Here is a 24,268-nt window from a genome sequence, read left to right as displayed (position 1 = left end):
AGTCTGTAGTTTATATATATTACCATTTTATATTTCTAGTAAAAATGTGTTGTTTTAAGTGTGCGCATAAGAAGGGTTAAATGAATGCCAGAACAGGTTCAAGACTTCACACATAACCAAGACGCCGCAGTGCTTTACAATGATTGGTGCAAAGTGCAATGCTTTCTGCCTACCATTCTAATTAATGGTACAGTTAATTCAAGGATTTACAATTTCTTTGGAAACATGTTATTTTATTGTGACTTTAGCGAGCGATTATGGCGTTATTAGTATTCCCTCATTCAAACAGATAGAACTTGGTCCCCTTAGACTGAAATAGCCCTGGAAGCGTCGCAAATATGGCCTCCAAGTGCGGAGACTTTGCATGCGGGGACTTCATACGGTGGCCGGTAGAGGGCTTTCCTCGTTTGTTCTTTTCCGAGCGTCTATGCGCCGCTTACGCTCATCCTCGTTCTTCTCCGGGCCGTCACACAGTAGGAAACATGGCGGCCGTCAGTAAGTACTTGACAGCGAAGAACTCCGCTGTAGCTGGCGGTGTCCTACTCGTTTTATACTTCCTAAAGCAAAGACGAAGATCCGCCAGGTTGAACAGGTACGTAAACGCACAGGTAATTTCACGCATGTGATCGGATCGCCATCATATTGACCCTAGTTCAACTTCACCGGGATGAGTCTGTCTCCTTGGCCAACATCATGTGTCAAAACCTTTCTGCCTAGACCGCTTTAAGGGGCGCTGTAGGCGAGTGGTGCTCAAGTTAGAAGCAAATGTGATCTAATCGCTATCTAGGAAGGTACGACACCGTCTTAAATGGGAAAAGTGCAGAAAACAGTAAAGGAAAGTGCAGATTCATATATTTATTCAGTAACATGATGGCTGGGTGTCAGATTATTTATTGAAAAGCTTTTGGCAACCTCACAATTTAACAATGGACTCTTTGATAAGACACAGTTGGGTGGGCAAATGTTGCTTGCCGTAATTTGCAACAATGTAACAAAGCCCACATTAGTTTGAATGAACTGATATACATAAGTCACGTTTCAATTATTCAAACTTGCACCTTGAACTCTCTTGAATGCAGATTCATAAACATCAAACAGAGTGCCACTATATATTTACTGAACATAATTCAACATCACTGTTAATCATCAACAACTATTGTTTGTAGATGTTATTGCTGTTATTATTGATTCCTTTTATCATTTGCAATAGGAAAGGGGGCTCTTCGGAGAATCTAAATGGCGAGGTATGAAAAACACAATCTTTATTCATTTACGGGATTTATTTACGACTATGCTGATACAATCCATAAGAATCATTTGACTTTACAAGTCAACGTTAGGTTTAATGTAATTTTTTCTAGAAAAACACAGTACACGATAAACAGTGAGTTGGACAGTAAGAGGAGACCAGAAAAATGTCAATATTGCATAGTTTAGCATGGATGTTGCCGTGTGTGATTTAACCACATTTATTATTTCAAATAAAAAGAAAGATGGCAAGAAAGAGAGAGCCGCCGTGGACAAGCTTTTCTTCATCCGCATCTCACGAATACTCAAGATCATGGTGCCCAGGTTCATTTGTAAAGAGGTGAGAATTCCTTTTCGACGCCTTTATTCTCTGTGTGACATTAAAAGAGGAAGTTAGGACGATTTTCTTTTGTCTGTCACAGACGTGGTACCTGTTCCTGATCGCAGTGATGCTCGTGACTAGGACCTACTGCGACGTCTGGATGATTCAGAACGGAACCATGATCGAAAGGTTGGGATGGAAACCCCAGATCTGTATTTCTGGAATGATATTATAGTTTTGTACAAAACATCCAGGCATCCGGTTTAATAATCGTAGAATGTTCTTTCATTGTGTCTTTTAAATCTTTGACAGTGGAATCATTAGCAGAGATATCAAACTATTCAAGAGGCACTTTTATTCCTACTTGACGGTCATTCCTGGGGTAATTTGTCTTCATGTGCTGTAAAAAATGCATTCACTAATGAACGATACTACCCAGACGTCATGATGTCATGTGATTACATCAGTCCTAACCTATGTTTTGAGCATCAAACTTGTCCAGTGTGTTTAGGCACACGCTTACCTCTCAGATCTCCTCTGGTCGGCGGTCCTAAAGAGCATTTGTGTTTTGTTACTGTAGCCATGAATGTGTGCTTCATTTGTTGACGCATGATTTGCATTCTTATTTGTCATGCACATGAAAGACAGCGGGACATGTACTGATTCCCTGTGTGAATTCTGACCACGTTTGCCTGTGTTTGTGTGACTGTTGTAATTTTCAGTGCAATTATTGGTCGATCCACTAAAGGTTTCAAGAAGTACTTAATCAACTTTATCACGGTCATGCCAATTGTAAGTTTCAGATTTTTTATCAAGCAAGATCTTTTTAAGATTTAAAGCGTAGTGTGTGTATCTGTAGTAAAAGTTGGTAGTCAGAGGGGTTCTGAGAATACTAACAGGCTATTTATTGAACCACACAACTGCTTTCTGACTAATCAAATTAAGCCAGCAGCTAATGTGTATTTCATGTTAGCAACTAGCATTTGTTTAATATTTTAATGTGGTTTGTGCTATAGAAACAGATAGATTGTACTGGTTTATATAATGATATTAATGATTGCTTAAAAGGTTTGGTATTTAAATGTATCGACTTTTTCAATGTTGTCGCGTCTCCATCTTTCAGATTGCCCTGGTGAACAACTTCCTGAAGTTGGGCCTAAATGAACTGAAGCTTTGCTTTCGTGTGAGACTAACCAAACATCTCTACGACGAATATCTCAAGTAAGGCCTCTCACCGCTCGTAACATCTTTCCCCTTATGAAAATGACTATGGTTTTACTACAAACTGTGATTTATTGTAGGGCTGTTTTTGTAATATATGTATGTGCACTGTGCATAATCATATTGCATTCATAAAAACATTCACACACATGCATATATTTAAGAAAAATACGATTGAAAAAAAAGATTTTAATAAATAAACATTTATAAATCATTTCAATATTTGGTAAATAAGAATAAATGTAAATATTTCCTTAAAATGCAAAATAAATATGCACGGTATACATAAATATATTGTGTAAACACAAACTTTTATTCTGGATGTGATTCATCACGATTAATCGTTTGACAGCCCTAATTTATATAAATGGTCATCATTCTGCCAAAACAAAAGCATGGTTCATTGTGTTTAGGGGATACACGTACTACAAAATGGGAAACCTGGATAACCGCATCGCTAACGCTGATCAACTGCTGACGCAAGATGTGGAAAGGTTTTGTAACAGTGTGGTAGATCTTTACTCCAATCTCAGTAAGGTAAAGTACATGTCACTTTCTCCGTCAGATGAATTGCTTCAGTTAAACTGCGTATACTAACCATCACTGTGTTTCTCACCTTCCAAGCCCTTGTTGGATATCGGCTTGTACATTTTCAAATTGGCAACAGCAATCGGAGCTCAGGTAAGTGGAAGACAGACGTTCTTACTTCGCCGACTAGTTTAATATTTAAATAAATATCGGCATCTTTGCGCAGGGTCCCGCCACTATGATGGCCTACCTGGTCATCTCCGGCCTGTTCCTGACGCGCCTGAGACGGCCGATCGGTAAGATGACGGTGACGGAACAGAAGTACGAGGGAGAATACCGTTATGTCAACTCTCGCCTCATCACAAACAGGTGAAGGGTCTCAAGTGTTCATTTAGCAGTATAGTTACTTGATTTTTATTGAACTTGAGAAAGTCAGTTTGTCCTTGAACGAAAGAGAATGTTCTGTTTTCAGTGAGGAGATTGCATTTTACAATGGAAACATCAGAGAGAAACAGACAATTCACTCGACCTTCAAAAAGTTGGTGTGTGCTGTTTTTATGTTAATATTAATATTTATTTATTCGAAAGATTCCTTTATACTTAAGGTTGACAGTGAACTGAATTGAGTTTCTGTGCAGGTTGATCATCTGCACAATTTCATTGTCTTCCGTTTCTCCATGGGGATGGTGGACAGCATCATTGCCAAGTGTAAGACGAGTTTAACTGTGTGAGAAAGTATTGGCTATTATATAAGGGATAAGTATAAGGGATTGGCTAATCAAAACCAAAATGAATAAATCAATACATTAATAAAAATGTTGTTTTACACATGAATGGAAAGTAAAAGCTTAAAGTGATGGTTCACCCAAAAACCTGTATGACTTTCTTTCTTCTGCAGAACTCAAAAGAAGATATTTTGAAGATTGTTGTTTACCGGCACCCATTCACTTGGATTGGTTTTGTGTCCATACAATAGGAGTGAATGAGTGCCGACGAGTACAGACATTCTTCTAAATATCTTCTTTTGTGTTCTCCGAAAGAAAGTCATACAGGTTTGAAATTGACAACCGGTTGAGTAAATGATGACATCATTTTCATTTTTGGGTGAACTGTACCTTTAATGTATAGTTTTCTCACCGTTTCAGATTTTGCGACTGTTGTTGGATATTTGGTCGTGAGTCGCCCGTTTCTTAATCTGTCTCATCCTCGACACCTGAGCAGCACACATGCTGAACTGCTGGAGGTAAAACTTCAACATTACAATTTGATATATATATATATATAGTCGCGATCCTGTTTACACTCGTGATGAAACCGTATTCTCAATTTTACGTGACTTATAATGCATGTTATCTGCAGGACTACTACCAGAGCGGTCGCATGCTGCTTCGCATGTCGCAGGCGTTGGGTAGAATCGTCCTTGCAGGCAGAGAAATGACGCGTCTTTCGGGGTACGACTCTACACTCATCTAGTAGCAGTAGTTTTTCTGTTGAGTATTTGAAGTCACGCATATTTCCAATTGCATAACACTGTGACGTCATCATACAACATCTCATTTCGTTCATCTTCTCCCTCAGCTTTACTGCTCGCATCACTGAGCTCATGAGGGTCCTGAAAGAGCTGAACTCTGGGAAGTATGAACGCACCATGGTGTTTCAGACAGAGAAAGGTGAGCTTCTACGACTCTTAAAGTTCAGTAATCGTGTTCACACCAAACGCGGTAATTGCGGGAGGGGCTTCTGCCGCTCGCTCATTGCCCTTCTAGAGCAAGCTCCTGATTGGTTAACGCGGCACAAATCAGATTTTTCAATTCGCGTCATTCACGCGAATCGCACCGCAAGTAGGTCATCGCGTCTTTGCATTGACTTAACATGTAAATCACTCACGCTTAACGCTTCATTCGCGTTTGATGTGAACACACTATGAGATCAAAAGTTAAGATTCATTTTATGCCTCATGTTTTTCATCAACAGATGTTTCAGAAAAGCTCACGTTGGTCCCTGGTAGTGGAAGAATTATCAATGTAGACAACCTCATCAAGTAAGAGCAGTGCTTCGCCCTATCTACGTCTGTCTAGAGTTATAGACGTAGTAATATAAGATAGCAATAAGGTACAGACAGCTTCAAATAAACCCTGAATGTGTGATCAGGACCCCGACAGGAAGCACAGGGGTCTTGCATCACACAGAAGAGGTGAATTATTGAACGCAAGGTTCCAAATATTTGATAAGCTCACATGTAACAACACAAGTTCAAACAAGATGAACATGCAATTTGGTTTAATCATTGGAATATTTATATCTACTTTATTAATGTCATTTGTTTCTTCAGGTTTGAACATGTACCTTTGGCTACACCTAATGGAGATGTTTTGATCAGAGATCTGTGTTTTGAGGTGCGTCCGCATTATTTCTACAAATTGTTAAATTCTCTTAAATTGGTGTAATTGAATGCGTATGTTTTTTTTCTGATCTGAGTTGCTTGTTCAAGTTCAAGTGGTTCAAGTTTTAGAAATCGCTTTAACATGTTTCAAGAATAGCGATAACTGCAACAATCTGATTAAGAACGAACAATAAAACATTGACAGCCAATCAAAATCCATTTTGCATAGTTATCATTCTTGGTGTGCACAACTTCTAATGTGTGTGTGTGCGCTTCACAGGTGAAATCTGGCACCAATGTTTTGGTTTGTGGTCCCAACGGGTGTGGAAAGAGTTCACTTTTCCGGGTTCTTGGAGAGGTATGTACTTCTGATAACATTCTGCTCTTGGTATTGATGTTATCGAGTGTTAATAATTCTTTGGTCTCATTTCAGTTGTGGCCTCTGTTTGGTGGGAGTTTAACGAAACCAGAAAGAGGGAAGCTCTTTTACGTCCCTCAGGTGAAACATTAAACACATCGCTGCAGAAAAAAGCCCACTTTACCCCCAACAGAACATCTGAACAGCTCACAAACGCTGAACTACTTCTTTCTTGTTTTCCATTCAGAGGCCGTACATGACACTCGGCTCACTGAGAGATCAGGTGATCTACCCAGACACCCATGAGGACCAGAAAAAGAAAGGAATTTCTGACCAGGTACTATAAAAGTGCCATCTGTGATGTGTTGAGCCACGTTATTATTTTTTTTACTTTGAAACATTTCAACTGTTCTGCCAAACAGGTGCTGAAGGAATATCTGGATAACGTCCAGCTGGGACACATATTGGAGCGAGAGGGATCGTGGGACATCGTTCAGGACTGGATGGATGTTCTCAGCGGAGGAGAGAAGCAGAGAATGGCGGTAAGCAAAAAACAGAGGTTGACGTACCCTAAATTTCGAAGCAGTTCTCAGAATTATTCTGTGCGATGGTGCAGTGTTTGTTTGTTTTAATGACATATTTACAATGCTCATATAGGTGCGGTCTGATTTTATTTACTTGTTGAGATTTATGAATTGTGCAAATTGAATTTGCATTTGGGTTTAATTCAGCCCTCTTGTTGAAGCGATTATAATCACATTTTTTCTCATAGATGGCCCGGCTGTTCTATCACAAGCCGCAGTTTGCCATCCTGGATGAGTGCACGAGTGCTGTAAGCGTTGACGTGGAGGATTACATTTACAGTCACTGCAGAAAGGTGCTTAAACATCACATTTCAGCTAATACACATTATCTGTCAAACGAGGTTTTTAGAACTGAAATGTCATTGCCCTGGCATATTGATTTCTATTGGTCACATGTTGTCACGTGATATGAATTCGCTGGTCCGAGTTGACCAAACTTGACCTTTGGAACAAAGCTAAATGTGAAGTTTTTTCCTTCGGGAGCTTGCGTTTCCGGTCTACCATGTTAACATGCGTAATCGCGTATGAATGGAACGAAGTCTAGTTTGACTGCAGCCTATAATATAACCTTTTGTTTAAAGGGGTCTCTTTTTCGCCTGATCCCTTGAAATGACATTGTGTTTAGCCAAAGTCTGTTTAAGGAGTTCATGTCATTCGGCAGCTGTGTTTGCAGCGATTTCAGTCCTAGCAAGACCAAAGTCCTATCTGCTTGAATGAGAAAGACAAACATTAAAAAAATCTCTTTTAAATCGCACATTTCCAGCCAACAATTAAACCTGACATTGACACTTAAATTGCGTCCCAAAAAAAGACTGTTTTAGGGGCAACAACATTATGTTATCTTCCGGTAGACCTACACAAAGAAGCATTTACATTTATTGATTTTCAAAGCGTCTAACAAGAAGGAAAGCATATAAACACATTGTCAACATGCTAAACAGTACCGTTAGTTTACGAGGCCATTCTACTAGCAGGATTAAAGCTGGAGTAACCAAAGGAGAGAATAAACAACAAGATTTATTTATTATTTTTTAGACAGACAGTTATTGGTTAATAAATGCGGAACAGGTATTTTTTTTAAAGATGTGACAATAAATTTTGGGAAGTCGTTATTAATATATAATAAAATATAGATGAACTCTAATAAATACTGTAGTTATATTATAAGCTAACACAGACAGAAAAGTAAACATTCACATAAGTCTTTATCGACTGACAATGGCTCTTTTCTTTTACCACAATCGCGTGCTTAAAAATGTTAGTAGATGAAATGAATTGCTTGCTATCTGATACCTTGTTATTTAGCTGCAGGATTTCCCTTCACATAAGCCTTTTCGGAACATACCTTGGCATCTTTTGCTGTAATGCTATCTGTGTTTTTGATAGGTCGGCATCGCCCTGTTCACGGTCTCTCACAGAAAGTCCCTGTGGAAACATCATGAGGTTAGTTTAGCTTCCCCTTTCAGATCATTTTCCAGTATATGAAGGAGATCTATAGGTCTGTTTCAACACACATCTTTTCTAATCTGCAGAACTACCTTCATATGGACGGCAGAGGAAACTATGATTTCAAACCCATCACCCCTGAAACTGTGGAGTTTGGCTCTTAGAGAAGCGACACCACACGCCCCTAGAATAGGCCATTCACTTCGTTTCGAAGATGCCAACCAACCTAATCTAGTTTGTTTTTAATCAACCGTGACCTTATTTTGGGATAAATGTGTTAACACTACTTTTGTCCGTAATGATTGTAAATAATTAGTTATTTAAGCAGGACATCCGTTAAGTGTGGAGCATGCGCGTAGTCGCGTACCAAGAAATGACGTTGTGTGTTAGCGCACTTTTATGGTTTATAAATGAAGCAATGAAGAATCTGCCTGTATAGATTCCCACACAGTAAATGGAAGCCACTGGACTGAACGTATAGGTTAGAGACACACAGTAAGAACTAATCTTTTTTTCATCCTTTCATACTAAGTGACCTTAGTGCTCACCGCAGCACGATTCGTCGTCTGAATGAGTGTGAAATGTTTTTGGATGCACTTTTTGGCGAATTGTGCAGTTGTGGTTGTGTATAAGAGCTTTAGAAATGTCACTGTAACACTTCATACTTGAGGCAGAATGAAATTTCACTTTACTGTACGTTTTCATTAAAACGAGGAGACATCAGTACCAAGACGTCCGTTTGTGGTTGTTCTGTTAAAAATAACCGCGGCCAGACTGTTGCATCTGAAAGGGATCCTCATGAGAGTTGGAGAATTTGTTCCTGTCAAACAAATCTTTGCGGATATGCCGTACCGTAACAGGGCTCCTTTAAGAAATCTATGAAAAGACTGTTTAACTTTGACTCTTGTATCAATTGTAAGACAGAGGTCATTGAGATTAGACACCGTTTGACCTTTCATCTTCCACATGATAACTCTTATGTTCTTAATGGTTCTCTACTCACCTGTTCTCGGCCAAAGATCAGTTTGTGCTCGAGAATGTGAAATGGTGTCGATGGAGCTCATACTGTGGCAAGATGTACCAAACCCTCCCATTTAATTGGTTGCAAGGTCTCTCTCTTTCAAAAATGGATACAGGGTGAACCTTGTGTTTTTAGACACGGCATCCGTACCGAAGTTTTCTAGATGTGCACTATGATAAACACCGTAATCATTCAGTCATACGATATTTAATAACGTCCAGTATTTTTCTGTAAGTGTACGTGTATGGTAACATTCATTCTGGAGCGCAGACATGTGCATGACTTGCATTCAGTGTGTGTTAATGATTTATTAGAAACCTGCTGGATAACTTCCATAATAAACTTTCTACTTCAACATGAACCTTCATATTCACTTCTAGACTTCTATGTTTGTATGTAATTGTTACTGACGGGCCAATTTGATCCAAAGCGACTTTATAAATATACTTAAGTACGTTTTCTGCAGTCACAACATACAAGTAGCATCTGATTTAATTGTACTTAAATATAAAATACATATGCAATTTCAGAATTATAATTAAATGTTAAAGTAATATTTTTATTATTTAATACATCAAATGTTTTTTGTTGTTGTTACCGTATCCTTACTCTTAACTGATTGAGGGATAATGACTTATATTATTTATAAAAAGATTTTAAGATGTTTTTATTATTCAGAGGTTAGTTTTAACATATCTTAGGTTATGTGTTTCAGGATTAGGTTTCAGTTTTTGAATTATAAATTTTCATATTAATTTCAGGCTATTGTTAAGCAGTTTTCGTAATAGTAGAGTCATTTTATTTTTTAAACATGATATTAAATTTTTATTATTTTGGGATATTATCATTAGAATATTGTATGCTATTATATTTTTATCGTTTTTTATTATTAACTATTTTATTAATTCAGTTTTGATTATTGTATTATTTTTATTATAACTTTCAAATTAATTTGCGTTTAATTTTGAGCTATGGTCTTATGTAGTTTAGTCATTTCATTTTTTTAATATTATATTAAGACATCTTAAGATAATATCATTAGAATATTATATCCCATAAATGAACTTTCAATATTGCTGTTTATTATTATTATTTTATGAAATCTGTTTTTTAAATGTATATTACAATATTTTATACTTTTATTTTATTTTTAACGTTGCTGATTATTTTTATCAACTATTATTATTTTATTATTTCAGTTTAAGTCTATTTTCTTAGTATTTTTTCTAACAAAAAACAACTTTACTTAAAAAAACATTATGCTCTTCAAATAATTTCAAGACTCTTCATTTGATTTCAGGAAAATGTTTTAATGGTCTTAGTTTTATTTGAGATAATGACACTTCTCTGTTGAAGTCGCCGGCCACTGCTTCACATGTTTCTCTTTTAGCTCAATACAGGAAGCTTGTCATAAACCACATCTTGTTTCTCTTTATGCTCAGAGAACGGTGTGAGATTGTTGGCAGTTTGTGTTGCTCTCGCACCCGTAACATCACTTCTTCACTGTGAGCGTTTATAGGATCAGATCAGCCATCTGAGGACATGTTATGGCTTGGCTGACCCTCCTTCTTATCATCTGCCTTCAGATGTTATGCACACCGTGTCAGGCCAAAAAACAAGGTAAGAGTTTTTTGATGTGATCTTTACACATGTCGGCCTGTAAAAGAGGTCACGTGTCTGCTACAGTTTAGAAAAACCTGTTCTGTAGGAATCCATATGTGATCTAGCGTAAACTCATTGTGAGTTTGTTGGGTTTGCATTGCATTGATATTTGGATGCGTCTTAATAATTGAATAAATGTAATTCTGGTGAAATATACCCAGTCCATATGAAAGTGTCTTTCCTCTGTAGCCTCTCTAAAGTTCGCTGGGATCGGCGACTGGGGTGGTCTTCCCTTTTACCCCTACTACACTTCACATGAGATTGACACAGCGAATGAACTCGGCAGGATTGTAGAGATCTCGGGCCTGGACTTTGTCCTCAGTCTGGGAGATCATTTCTACTTCAGTGGTGTCAAGGATGTAGATGACACACGCTTTAAGGTTTGATCACCAGGTTTAGGTAGTTGTGTGAACTGATCCGCCTCCATAAGAGGATGAATGTCTTACTTCATTTAATAAAAAACTGTTTTACAATAGAATGGATTGCAATTAAACGGACAACAGAAGGCTTGATTCTTGTTATATGCCATCCTCATTGCATCTGAACACAATTGAACTAAATGTTTTTCACATTTAGTTTAATCTGGTAACTCTGGCAGGCTTAATATCAGACAGTGTTGAGGGTTCTCTGGATACATGAACTCATTTTACAGAGTTTTGTCATGTGACACTGTCATCAATGTGAAAGATGAGTAGCTCCCCCTAGTGGCAGAGGCACTAATAACAAATCAGCTTAAATTAAAATATACAAGCCTATCATTTTTGCATTGTAACTGTAGATTACTTTGTTGTATTTGCAGTAAAAGTATTTAAACCACAGTTGAAACAATACATGGCTTCTCTTTACGAGAAAAATATAGATTATATATGTCTGTGTACAAATAAAAACAATGGTATTTTTATTAATGATGCCGTAAAGCCAAGGTCAAAATAAGGTACCCTATTTAATATTATGGTTGTAGCATAGTGCAGTGATGGTGGTCGAAGTTAACTATAGTACTGAATGAGTACCATAAAATGATCAATCAAAATAACAATAATAATAATATGTATAATTAAAATAATAAAACGGGACATTTTTCAAAAATATGTGACAATTCTGTCAAATAAAAGAGTAAAAATTTGTAAAACTACAGTTTTTTTTAAAGTGAATGTATGTTTTCTGAAAATATATTAATGGTTCATTAATAAATAAAACAATAATCAAAAAAGAAAAAATAGCATGTCAACATAAAATGGCGCTTTTTTACATTGCATGTACGTTTCATGATCATATTTTAATAATCCATCAATAGCAATAATAATAATAGGCCTAGTAAACCAATAATAATCAAAAAAAGTAACAGCATGTAAACAGCAAGTAAAGATTTGTTATTTTCTAAATGATCAACGCTGAGAAACGGCTTTAACACATTCTTCCCAATCCACAATCTGTTTCAGTTTACCTATGAGAATGTTTTCTCCCATCCCGCTCTGATCGCTGTACCCTGGTACCTGGTAGCAGGAAATCACGATCACCGTGGAAACGTGTCAGCCCAGATTGCCTACTCCAACAGATCCGAAAGATGGTGAGCCGGTGGTTACATTCACGGTGAAAGAGTTTATCAAGTAATGAAGGTCTGAGCATTTATGCTTGTTTGTGGGTTAATCTGATAATGTCCGACAGGATCTACCCGGACCTCTACTATGAGCTGAACTTCAAGGTTCCCCTCAGTAACGCTTCCATCACCATTCTGATGATTGACACTGTGGTTTTGTGTGGGAATACCTATGATGGACTTGATCCTGCGGGTCCGGAGAATGTTGTGGCTGCAAACCAACAGTGGAAATGGATCGAGCAGAAACTTCAAAAAACAAAGTGAGTAAAAGTCTTTAAAGTCACATCCTGTTTGAGCCAGTGTTGGTGTGGGGCGGGTCGAGATGCTTAACCAAACAGAACAATGTTTTGATACTGTGCCGACTGCATCCATGTAATCACATCCACAGACCGTCATAACATACGGGAGTCATCACAGCAAATGAGCTGAATTCCAATGCGGTTAATTATGGGATGCCTTTTGTTTATATGGGGCAAACATTAGTCGGCCATTACACAGGAATTTTAGGCATGTTTAAAGGTCCTGACCGTCCATTCCTCCTTTTACTCCACCATTGTTACGTTCCTCTATTTATACTTTGACACTCCCAGATTCAAGACATGACAAACACGCCTGACATTCAATATTAGAAATATGAGCAAGGAATAAATTCAAGATTCAAGATCGTTTATTGCCATTCTACTTTGATCAAAGTACATTCGTTTTATTTGCTTCAAATGACTTTGAATACAAAACGTGTCGTATGAACTATTTTTAGGGTGTTTGTCCTGATTTTTTAGATCTAGAGATCTTGTAGATTTGGTCTAGATGTCTCATTATTGGGTGAGCTGTCCCTTTAATTGTTGCTTTATCATATAGTTTACTGGTATAGTTCACCCAAAAAAGGAAAATCTGGCAATGTCTATAAACCTGTATGGATGTTTTATTTGCCGAACACAAAAGAAGATATTTTGAACAACATTGGCCCCAGAAAAAGATATTTGGAAAATGTCGGTAACCATAAACCGTTGGTTCCCATTAACTTCGATTGTATGCAAGTCAATAGGGATCCATTTTTCCAAATTTCTTCTTTTGTGTGTTCTGGATAAGACAGAAAGTCATACAGATTTGAAATGACAAGAGGGCGTGTAAATAATGACGGATTTTACATTTTGATGGTGAACTATCTCTTAATTAAATGTTTAGTAATTAAACTGAAAACATTGCGATCAGATATAACTCATGACCTCACATTTGTCTGGGAAAATACATTTCAAATACCACGGTCCATGGAGAATAAAATGACAAACGCAAACACGCATAGCAGTTCTTCAAAACAAATGTGAAACAAATATTCAAATTATTTGTCTAAATGTATATTTGTTATTAATCCTCAGATCGGAATTTGTCATTGTGGCCGGTCACTATCCAGTTTGGTCAATTGGTCATCATGGACCGACCAAGTGTCTGATATCAAAGCTCAGGCCTTTACTAAAGAAGTACAATGTCTCTTTATATCTGTGTGGTCATGATCATAGCCTGCAGGTTGGTAACATCCGCACCTTATCAAAGATCATCAAGGAATAATATTGAATGCATGAGTGAAGAATTTGTTTTCTATTCCATAAGTTTATCAAAGAAGATGATGGAAGTTCGTACGTGGTCAGTGGAACTGGAATAAATGGGGATATTTTTAAAGACCACCAGAAGAGTTTTCCATCATCCTGGCAATTGTTCTCCAACGCTGTCAACGAGACGACAGGAGCGTTTGTGTACTTTGAGGTTCACACGTGTGAAATGCTGATAAGTTACATCCAGCCAGATGGGAAATGTGTGTATCAGACTTCAATACCCAAACGCAGACTCTGACATGATTCTGTTCAGAAAGGTTTGCTTTAAACACACAACACATCGTGTTTACGTTTCACATCCTGCTTTTATTTGTACAATTATTTTTAAGTGTAAAAAATGTGATTTGCTGTATTAACATACATGTTTAAAGTGTGTGTCATTGAGTTCTATGAACAGTTGGGGGCGCCATACAGCTGTTTCAGAAGCAGTTTTCATGTCCATTAAATGAACTTGCAAGTTTTGTAATGCAAAGTCATGTCCTCTGAATAAATGCAATGTGAAACTTCATAATTCATTATTTATTTTAATACAAAATCCCAGATCAGTACCATTTTCACATGATATAGCGTGTACGTTTGTGATCGGTTAGCCATGTAAAGATGGAATTGTCTACAAGCTATTTTTACAAAAACAAACTACATACAAATACACAGTTTACGACTTAAACAGCTAAAGAAGTAGAGTATTCTCTATAAAATAAGCTCTGATTTGACTTCTCCCAAATGTACAAAAACAAATCCTACATCACAAAGTTAAAAAAAGGCAGTGTTTAAAAAAACAAGTATTTATACAGTACACACTAAAGAACCCAGCACCTGACAATATGAAGGTCTTGCTAAATTATATGTCTAACATATCTACATCTTGAGGTTTCACAGAAACACGATTTGGATTCCCGTGTTTTACAAGGGAATGTTGAATGGAGACATCGTCTTCCCTTTATAAGAGAGACGTACTAAAGCAGACGATCCGCACTCCTCACACACGATTCAATGGCTGTCCCTCTTTTCCAGGGTTTTTGACTCTCTTTCTTTGTCTGCGACACATCACGATGGTAATGATGATTGCCGATAACGCCAAAATGATGATCAGAATCGCCCCCGCGATGACACCCCCTCCATACTCTGCAAACACATGGAATCAGCGTTGTTAGTGTCACAAGTATTGTGCGGTCTGAAGTGTCCGTAGACGTTAAGAGTGATTCATTCACAAGTACTACAAGCACACCCATTTATTTCTTATCACCCATGGTTTCCTGTCTCTTGGTGCTCTGAATCAGTCCATTAGAATAGATTTCACGCAGTCCGTAATATATCTTCTGATACGATGCAATATTAGCTAACACTTCTTAAAAGGGTGTACTCCATCTACGATCCATGTCAGGGGAGTAAGTTTATTTTGGGAAAGAAAGTCACTCCTTATCTGACAAGCTTGCTGTCCTCTAAAAACCCCTGACGCAAACATGGAGTCCATTCTTAATATAAAATGCTCGAAGCCTTACCGTCAAAGATAGAGGTGTTTTCTTCCGGAGAGCACTGGATGTGACTCATCTCCCCGTGTTGTTTGTCTGTACTCCTGAAGGAGAGGTAGGCCTGAACGTGAAAACAGTAACTCACATCTCTGTCCAAATCCGGCAGCTCGATGGTGCTGCTTTTACTTATCTTCTCTTTCTGAGGAAGCAAAGCACAACAGCTTGAGTATTCTAGTTTTACATTTATGCATTCACGTTATAGATCACACACTTTATATTCTGCATTCTAGCTCAATAGCTTTTGCTCAAAATACCAAGATACCAACTGGAGTTACTATGAGTTTATAAATGAATATGGGATGTACTTCGAGAAGCTTTAAGAATCTATCTGTTCATTTTTTTAGTTGTAGGTAATACACGGTTAACAAATATTTTCTGCAGTAAAGTTATTGACAAGGAATGTCAGTGTAGCCTCCGTGTAGTGTTTAATAGGGATCGTTCACCCGAAAATGAGAATGATATTTGGATGAATGTTAGATTGCTGGGGCACCATTGACTACCATAGTAGAAAAAAGCAAATTAAAGAAATAAATCATTCATTATTGATTTAGTATAATTGGCTTAATGTGGTCACTATTTGTGCTATTAAAAACTCATGTGTTACATAGAAAATGATTCAATTAACGGAGTAAACATTAAGTAAGTAAGTTTTGTGAGAGTCCTCTCCATCATGTTTTAACAACCATCACAGTTTTACATCAAGAATAAAAGACATGGTTGCAAAACATAAATTGAATCTTAATGTTGAAAAAGTGAATTGAGTAAATGAGAACAAAAACTGCTCTACTTGTGTCAATATCTCAATAAAACTCAAGTCGCTTTGGATAAAAGCGTCTGCTAAAATGACTAAATGTAATATTATTATTTAGTGGGATGAAGCAAAATTAATCTGCAATGACAAAATATACATTCACTGCATGTAAAAAGAAAGAAGGAGGCGAAACTTACCCTCCCTGTGCTTTTAGCTTTTCGGTAGATGACTTTATACTCAAGGTCATCCTTGAAAACATCACGGACACTGAGTCTCTCATCCCGTTCATTATAGAGAGCCGTGGGCACGTCCGTCACGTGTAGCGTGATTTTCCTTTGGTCACTATTCACCTCCACTTTAAATTCTGGTCTCCCGATGACAGCTGAGAGATGAAATGGATAAGTTTTAATCCCTGAAAATATGCGCGTCATTCACCAAGGGTCAATTAAAAAAGATGTGGGATACTGACTGTCAGAGTACGGGGAGAATCTCTCTGAAGTGGTATACGGGTGCTCGATCAGGTCAGAGTTGACCCCACGCATGGGTTCAGAGAGGATGTCTGCTTTGTAAGAAGCCCTCAGGTCTTTTAACTCGGTAGTCAGGTCACAATCGTTTTCAGTGGACTTGATGCAATAAGGGGTCCGTTCTCTACTCTGACCGATTCTGTGGGGAATTCAAAAGGAGATTTAGACACTCGGGAAACATGTGACAACAGTAAATAACATGAAATCTAAGGCGGGTAGGTGCCTGCTCTAACAGGTTATGGGTGTGGATTTGGATTTGACAAATCTACATGACGTGACAGCAGACTGTTACCGAAGTTTGATCAAAAAGTTTCCAATTTCACCATTTACACATGAATGCAAAGCATCTAAACTGACATGTACAATTGTGCATTTATCCAAAAGAACGTCCAGTGCATTCAAGCTATAATATATTTTTGGGGTATTTGTGATCTCTTGCTTCAAACACGTGACCTCTGGCACGTAAAAAAACCTTTTAAGGGATTTATGGTCATTCTTAGATTACATTGTAAGCAATAATTCAGTAGATTATTACACTAAATTGTTGTTATTGTAATGTTGGTAATACAATATTCAGTCGGGAAATAAGGTGGCTATAAGAGAAATGCAAAACAACACCATGGAAAGAAATTGGTTCCTGAAAGAACATTTAAGCTTCTTTCATAAGAAGCGTTTGTGCCAGAAAAGGTTTTCTTAAGGAACTTTTATTGTTAAGCGTTTAATACATACAGTATACTCTATAGTATATACTATAGTTTATTAAGACCCTTTTAAATGTTGTGAAAACAATATATACTTTGCCTGTATTGTAATAAATCGTTACTTTTATTAGTCTGTGTTAAACCTGTAGGTCTTAGAAAGATCAATAGCCGTATGATAATAGATTTAAAAGGGTTAAACTCAATATGAATAAAACAATATTGGTTTTATATTTAATAACAAAGATCGACAACTTACTTATAAAATTCAACAGTGTATGAATAATCCTTTGGCCTCCAGGTTAACACTACAGTAGTACATGTTCGACATAATAATAATAATAATAATAGTTTGTTTACATTAGCTGAGAAAATATTGGTTTTATATTTAATAACAATAACAAAGATCGACAACTTACTGATAAAATTCAACAGTGTACGAATAATCCTTTGGCTTTGGGCTCCAGGTTAAAATGGTTTTAAAGTTGATGGAGGACCAGGTGACATTCTGTGCTTTCGGAAAGGTGTCTGCAAAAACATCAATATACGCACCAATGAAGTCGTTTCCAAATGTGAATCCCCCCACAATATTTAAAATGCAAAACATCATGCAAAAACACCTCAAATAAAAATAAATTGTTTTAACATAATAATTGTAAACGAAGTTCTGAGACGCATTTCCTAATGGCGCAGGTAAGAGACTCACCTGAGGCACAAACCCTCATGAACATCACGCCTAAGACGAACATGAGCATTTGAAGTCTCGCTTCTCTGTAACTTTCCATATTGTCCCGATGAAAACGAATCCAATTTCAGTTTCAAAACAAAAGTGAAGCTCCTAAACCCAAGTGGATCATAAAAGAATATAACGAATGAATGAAAATCCAGTCCCGGGGTGATTTATACGCTCATCCCGTCCCGAGCGAGTACGCGGCACAAACTCCAGCTTTGACTATACAGAGACCACCAGATTATGGTAATTTAGTCCCGCCCTCTTCTGCAAATATGTCCATTTATGGATTTCCCCTGTGCATTGTAGACTGCCGATACACTTTGCTGATTACGTGAAAGACGTGAAAAGAAAATGACGGACACGTTTTATGACGATTATGTATTGTGTTTTTTTAAGGTGACACTTCACAAGTCCCACCTGTTAACCTTAGTTTCCTGCATTAATTCAACTAATGACATAATAAACAACTTTGAATAACTGTGAACATTTTCTTTTATTAAAAAAAATCAGTAGCACGTGCTCATTTCAACATAGCAATACAGGATATTTGATATCAAAAGTTGTGTTTATTTACATTAGCTAAGAAATGTTGGTTTTATATTTAATAACAATAACAACGATCGACAACTTACTTATAAAATTCAACAGTGTACGAATAATCCTTTGGCTTTGGGCTCCAGGTTAACACTACAGTAGTACATGTTCGACAAACTAATATGCGATATTTGATATCAAAAGTTGTGTTTGTTAATAACATTAGGTAATGCACAAGTGAATCAGCCGTGATCAATTGTATTTGTATTAACTTACATTACGCTGTAATGTAAATTCATTATTACGGGTAGCCTACTGCATTATATTAGCAGATGCTTAAATATGATATCATCTACACTCATACTTTATATCTACATTGAATCATGTCCAGCATAAAATGACGTTTCATCAATTGTTGAAATGTCCGCTTATTTTATTCTTGATATCACAATATGAGATGAGAACAGAGCTTATATCACCAGCAATTATTTGTTCAGATCATTTCATGACTTGATCAGTCATCGTTATCTCAAACAATATTATGATTCAATGTGACGTCATATTTAATGAGTCGACCCACAGACAAAGCACTTGTTGTGCATCGTGCATTCCGTCACACAAAGCCTTTCAACTCATATTGGGCATAAGTCCCTCCAAAGACCACCATAACAACCAAAAATTACTAATGCCATTCTTCTGTTTTGTGTTCTGGGCACCTCTGAGGTCCTGAGATGCCAGCAGGGCTCTTTGGCCCATTCAGATATTTATGCTAATGAGCAGCTTGTACCTCTCTCTCGCTTCGGGCTTTGCATGCTAAAACATTTACAGGGCTCCAGTGAAACTGGAATGGAAAAGCATCAGACTGGAAACTGGATGTATCACATAGTTCTCATCACGCTGAACTATTTGAGAACTTTTTAGGCAGTCTGACATGCTCGGTTTGTAATCTCATGGGAGCGTAGAGGCACATTTGATGTCCAAAATCTAAAATAACATGAATTTAAAGGGATCAGAAACAGAAAATGTTAATGACGCACGACACAATAAATACTCTGGGGCTTTCCAGGACATTGCTGTGCTGTTCTGGTGGGGTACTGTTGTTGTATCGTGGCTCAAAGCATCCCTCCTTTCTACTGTATTTTGTCCATGTACATCACATTTCCTTTCCTTTTTATATTTTAGAAAACATTTTATTGATTGATCGATTATTAATTTGTTGCTTTCTTAATACGTCTCATGAATTTAGATATTATTCAATAACAAGTTGAATATTTAGGATTGGTGGTTTGTTCTGGGAATGATCAATTTAGCTTGTAATATATTTGTATATTAGATTATTTTAATGGGATACTGGGCTCAAAATTCCCAGAGACACACACTGATCATGAGTCATCTTGCTTTTGTGGTCCTGTGGAGAAGATAACTGACGGGTCAAATTCTTTAACACTCTTCAAGCCTCAGATATGAATGATTAAAACCGCCGTTCCTCACACTGGAGCACTGTGAGTTCATTGTGAGCCCGTTTATGATGTAAATGAAAGCCCACTCTGGTCCTAAATTAGATCAGATCCACAGCTGTGGCTTCTCTCCATCCTCATGACCGCTTTCATCAGCCAGATCATCCTTATAGGATGTGACACGTGAAACAATGATCGGAGTAAAAGTGTTGGACTGAACCTGTTTGAAGTTGGTAAACACATGTAAGAAATAGAATAAATACACAGGAATGCTTCTGTTGGACTTATGGACAGGAAGTGACATACAGTAATAACCTTTCTGCTGGGATTCCCAAGTGTTTCCTCGCAATGAGTGGAAAAGAATTATTAAGTTATTCGATTCAAAGGTCAGATGGTCTTAAAGGGATAATTCACACAAATTAAGAATGACTTTTTGCTCATCACTTGCAGTTATTGCTTTCTGTCATATTTTAAATGATGTATTATAAATTAAATGGGATGGAAAGACCCTTAAAGACTACATAAAACGTATATAATTCTGAAGCTAAAAAACGTTTAAACATTTTCCATAAATATATAATTACAATAAATGCAATACATACATATTTTTGATGAACTACTGTTTGCTTATCAAGTCACATATAAAACTGGGCCAGATGACAGATATTAGTACTTTGAAAATATGTATGAAAAAAAAAGTCATGAATGATAATAATGGTAAAATATACCGTAACACAAAGAAATAATATTTCCTATATATTAACTCTTATAATAAAATCATTTAATATATACAGCATATATACAGTATATATATATACAATATTTTGAAATATACGTCAGGGAATGTGGTTTTTATATACTGAAAAATATACTTTCTTTCAATATATTGAAATGTATTATTTAATATATAAAATTGCATGATATTTAACGTTATATTGCATAATATTTTTGTGCCATAACAGTAAGTGCTTTTATAGGTATGATGCACTTTTATGTCCTTGTGATATTTCAGGAGATAATAATTCTGTGGCTCATCGGGGACTTTTGCGTTCCACTCAAGAAATCCGTTTTGTGAAAAGCAAACAGCCCAAACCAAGCCCAGCCTTCCGTCACACTTTATAGCCGCAGATGAAGTTCATAAAGAGTGTTCATAATATTGACTCATACTTATGATTAAGAAATACCGGCTACCTGAAACTTTATTATCAGCCTTGGACAGTCATTTACAGTAAAAAGCGAAGAGAAAACAAACACCTGATAACTTTAAAACTACAGCAGACCAGTACAAACGCAGACACATTCCAACAACATATAGAATGAAGATTACAAGGAAATTCCACAGCGGGTAACACTTAAAGTTTCACACGGCCTGCATGTCCTGTATAATGGTTCACAGCATTAAAGCGGGTCTGAAAACAACTTCCTGTTTAACTCTGGGTCTCATCCATCAAACACTTCATGCTCCTTTAGTTCACTACAAGGCCGGTGACAGAAAGCAAGAGCGCATTTTTGTCCACAATTATGGCAATTTTTGAAACCAGTGCCCACATCAGTTCACTTCTTTCATAGCTCCGAGTCAAACAACGGCTGCGCAGCTTATCTGTAGGGTGAGCTAAGATCTCGGATAAAAAGTGAACAGTCGGTTTACATTCCTTATGGCAGATAAAGTTCTTCCAACTAAATGAAGATACATGAGAATATATATAACAATATCATATTATTGTGGACACAGAAAAACAAGCTGTTCAGCTGTTTGTGTAGGAGACACATGCATTCAGAGAGCTAATTCATGACAATTAGGGTACAACAAATATCTGACATGTTTCAGATGAAAAGCTCCACATTGTCTCAAACTGAGAACAAGTGTGACATTATCTATTCAAAAGAGCTTGATTCTACACCAACAAACACATTCAATTGCACGTTAAATTGATATTCCACCCCAAAATGAAAATTCTGTCATCATTTACTCAACCTCTTGTCATTTCAAAGCTGTACGACTTTCTTCTGCAGAACACAAAAGAAGATATTTTGAAGAAAGTTGGTAACGTAACAGCGGCGCCACCCATTCACCTCTACTGCATGGACACAAAACCGATGCAAGTCAATCGGTGTTATTGTTCAAAATATCTTCTCTTGTATTCTGCAGGAGAAAGAAAGTCGTACAGGTTTGACAATGTTGGCCAATACTTATCAGACTAATATTGCGGTTGCAAAGGCATGCAACCGAACATATCTCATCACAATAGCAAACATTTCTCACTCATTATCATTCTTGGCAGGCTGACACGGTTTTCCTAGCAGTAAGATAAAAGGTTCCCTGTTCTTACTGTAGGACATGAGTGGCTTAATACTAAAGAAAACAGATAATGGGGATCCGTCCATCCCAATTTATCCTGAAAATAGGTCAATATGCACTTGTTACTTTAAGGATCTATAAAAAGTCAAGTCAAATGTATTTTTCTAGTGATTTCTGCAATTTGAAAGCTGTACAAGTAAAACACAACATGAAAAGAACGTTGAATAGCCAGAATAAAGAAAGAAGATATGACTCTAAAAGTAATATGAGAGAAGTGAAGAAACTCAAATACATATCTATATACATTCTGTATATACTTATAGGCATTACGTTACATTACACAAAACATATTTTGTACAGAAACATGGTATCAATACAAATCTTAATGTACAAAGACTTGAGATGTCTTCAGAATGAGAATTGAGATGTGGTGGATTTATCCTGTTATTGTCAAGACTCAATGATTTACATTTTTACCAGATGAAGCATAAATATTTTGGTTGCTGGTCAAAAATGTTTACAATCTTTGCATCAAATTGTCTTTATTTGTTTTTGGTTTGCTAATAAAATGACTAACTTGTTTGTTAGTGACATTTACATTTACGTCTTTAATATCACTAATTGAAATTGCACAACATAACCTTATAGACATAATGTGACTTTAAACTATACATTTTCCTGGTTGAATCCTTTATACGTTCTTCAGAAATAGGACAGCCGTGCATGCTTTTTCAGAATGGTCCAGAAACAACGCATAGCTCTTTCCCACACTCTTCCAGTTTCACTTTGTAAGTGGTTGATTTGAAACAAACATGAACCCCTTCACTATATTTTTACTGGACAGTCTAGGCCGTATTGGAAAATAACATCCGTACAGACTGATTTCTGTTGCATGCAACCAGAAAAATATTTGACTCCTGGGACTGCAAGAGAAATGACATAAGATAAGGCTAAATCTGCTACAGATTCTTGGATCAAAATGTGTCCTAGCCATGTTCCACATTACACTTCAAATGAGTAAAAAAAACACAAACACATGCTAGTGAAACAATGTTAAGGTGCTCACCGGTGTGTTCACATTTCCTCTATCATGCGACTGAAGTTCAACCAACGAAACAACAGAAAATCGGCATCCTGGGGTGATGCTAAAACTTCAAACTAATGTATATCCGATTCTTTTCTCGGTGGAAATCCGTCGGAGAAGTCAAGGGAGGAAAAACTGAAGTGATAAATCTTTATGCTCTCTTTTCAATTCATAATGCTGCATATGAAGTATATGAGTATGTCTCTAAAGCATTTTCCTGGCAGTCAGTTCAGATGCAAATAACAATGCAAGCCCATGTCTCATATCAGATGACTATTTGATTTTATTTTGAAAGTTTATAAACCCACACATAAATGACCAAAGCATATTATTGAAGAAAGAGTTCAAATATTAAAGAGTCAAGAAGTCCCTTAGTTATATTTGTATATATGAGTCATGAGGATATTTACACTGAAAGGAAACTCATCTGAGAACAGATACAACTTAACATTAAGCATATCAAACTGAACAGCATGTGATGTCCATAGCAAATACAAATTAAATTCTTCTATAATGACAGATTGGAGGAGGATTATTGTCACGATCTGTTCTTTCCGAACACGTTGTTACACGCTGGACATTCTTGTCCGGGAATTCACAGTTGACTTACTGTGCGGATGTTTGAAAACATGCAGGTATGTTCAGCAGGTTCATCTGATTCAGACCATTATTCAAA

General features: G+C 36.9%; 3 protein-coding genes across 3 annotated transcripts; 2 read left to right on the top strand and 1 right to left on the bottom strand.

Annotated features, from left to right (window-relative positions):
* Window positions 1-362: 362 nt before the first annotated feature.
* Window positions 363-9,466, top strand: abcd3a (ATP-binding cassette, sub-family D (ALD), member 3a). The gene is made up of 23 exons (XM_079447339.1): window positions 363-592; window positions 1,211-1,244; window positions 1,490-1,588; window positions 1,671-1,759; window positions 2,293-2,362; window positions 2,694-2,791; window positions 3,205-3,328; window positions 3,416-3,472; window positions 3,546-3,688; window positions 3,792-3,861; window positions 3,958-4,027; window positions 4,465-4,562; window positions 4,679-4,770; window positions 4,898-4,989; window positions 5,294-5,360; window positions 5,652-5,715; window positions 5,983-6,060; window positions 6,136-6,201; window positions 6,308-6,397; window positions 6,483-6,602; window positions 6,833-6,937; window positions 8,031-8,087; window positions 8,177-9,466. Exons 1-23 carry the CDS (start codon window positions 483-485, stop codon window positions 8,252-8,254), a joined length of 1,971 nt encoding a protein of 656 aa, XP_079303465.1. The 5' UTR covers window positions 363-482; the 3' UTR covers window positions 8,255-9,466.
* Window positions 9,467-10,537: 1,071 nt separating this feature from the next.
* Window positions 10,538-14,487, top strand: LOC306888839 (tartrate-resistant acid phosphatase type 5-like). Its single transcript, XM_079447337.1, has 6 exons — window positions 10,538-10,731; window positions 10,963-11,153; window positions 12,213-12,340; window positions 12,439-12,630; window positions 13,747-13,894; window positions 13,979-14,487. Exons 1-6 carry the CDS (start codon window positions 10,659-10,661, stop codon window positions 14,216-14,218), a joined length of 972 nt encoding a protein of 323 aa, XP_079303463.1. The 5' UTR covers window positions 10,538-10,658; the 3' UTR covers window positions 14,219-14,487.
* Window positions 14,483-18,463, bottom strand: f3a (coagulation factor III, tissue factor a). Its single transcript, XM_079447338.1, has 6 exons — window positions 18,192-18,463; window positions 17,905-18,013; window positions 16,733-16,926; window positions 16,461-16,645; window positions 15,483-15,651; window positions 14,483-15,105 (listed from the first exon to the last, which is right to left on the bottom strand). The coding sequence occupies exons 1-6, from the start codon at window positions 18,268-18,270 to the stop codon at window positions 14,960-14,962; spliced, it is 882 nt and encodes a 293-aa protein (XP_079303464.1). The 5' UTR covers window positions 18,271-18,463; the 3' UTR covers window positions 14,483-14,959.
* Window positions 18,464-24,268: the final 5,805 nt, after the last annotated feature.

The sequence above is a fragment of the Barbatula barbatula genome (assembly GCF_947034865.1).
Source record: "Barbatula barbatula genome assembly, chromosome: 23".
NCBI lineage: Eukaryota > Metazoa > Chordata > Actinopteri > Cypriniformes > Nemacheilidae > Barbatula > Barbatula barbatula.
This window is presented reverse-complemented; position numbering and strand designations above follow the sequence as displayed.

What these genes read in the sequence shown, in the direction of transcription:
- abcd3a (XM_079447339.1), top strand. Translation starts at nt 483, where the DNA reads ATGGCGGCCGTCAGTAAGTACTTGACAGCGAAGAACTCCGCTGTAGCT. An exon ending in CCAGGTTCATTTGTAAAGAG is followed by an intron (nt 1,589 to 1,670) that starts GTGAGAATTCCT and finishes TGTCTGTCACAG; the next exon opens with ACGTGGTACCTGTTCCTGAT. An exon ending in CTCTACGACGAATATCTCAA is followed by an intron (nt 2,792 to 3,204) that starts GTAAGGCCTCTC and finishes CATTGTGTTTAG; the next exon opens with GGGATACACGTACTACAAAA.
- LOC306888839 (XM_079447337.1), top strand. Translation starts at nt 10,659, where the DNA reads ATGGCTTGGCTGACCCTCCTTCTTATCATCTGCCTTCAGATGTTATGC. An exon ending in GTGTCAGGCCAAAAAACAAG is followed by an intron (nt 10,732 to 10,962) that starts GTAAGAGTTTTT and finishes TTTCCTCTGTAG; the next exon opens with CCTCTCTAAAGTTCGCTGGG. An exon ending in GTCATGATCATAGCCTGCAG is followed by an intron (nt 13,895 to 13,978) that starts GTTGGTAACATC and finishes CTATTCCATAAG; the next exon opens with TTTATCAAAGAAGATGATGG.
- f3a (XM_079447338.1), bottom strand. Translation starts at nt 18,270, where the DNA reads ATGGAAAGTTACAGAGAAGCGAGACTTCAAATGCTCATGTTCGTCTTA. An exon ending in CATGAGGGTTTGTGCCTCAG is followed by an intron (nt 18,014 to 18,191) that starts GTGAGTCTCTTA and finishes ATGTTTTTGCAG; the next exon opens with ACACCTTTCCGAAAGCACAG. An exon ending in AAGCTAAAAGCACAGGGAGG is followed by an intron (nt 15,652 to 16,460) that starts GTAAGTTTCGCC and finishes TTGCTTCCTCAG; the next exon opens with AAAGAGAAGATAAGTAAAAG.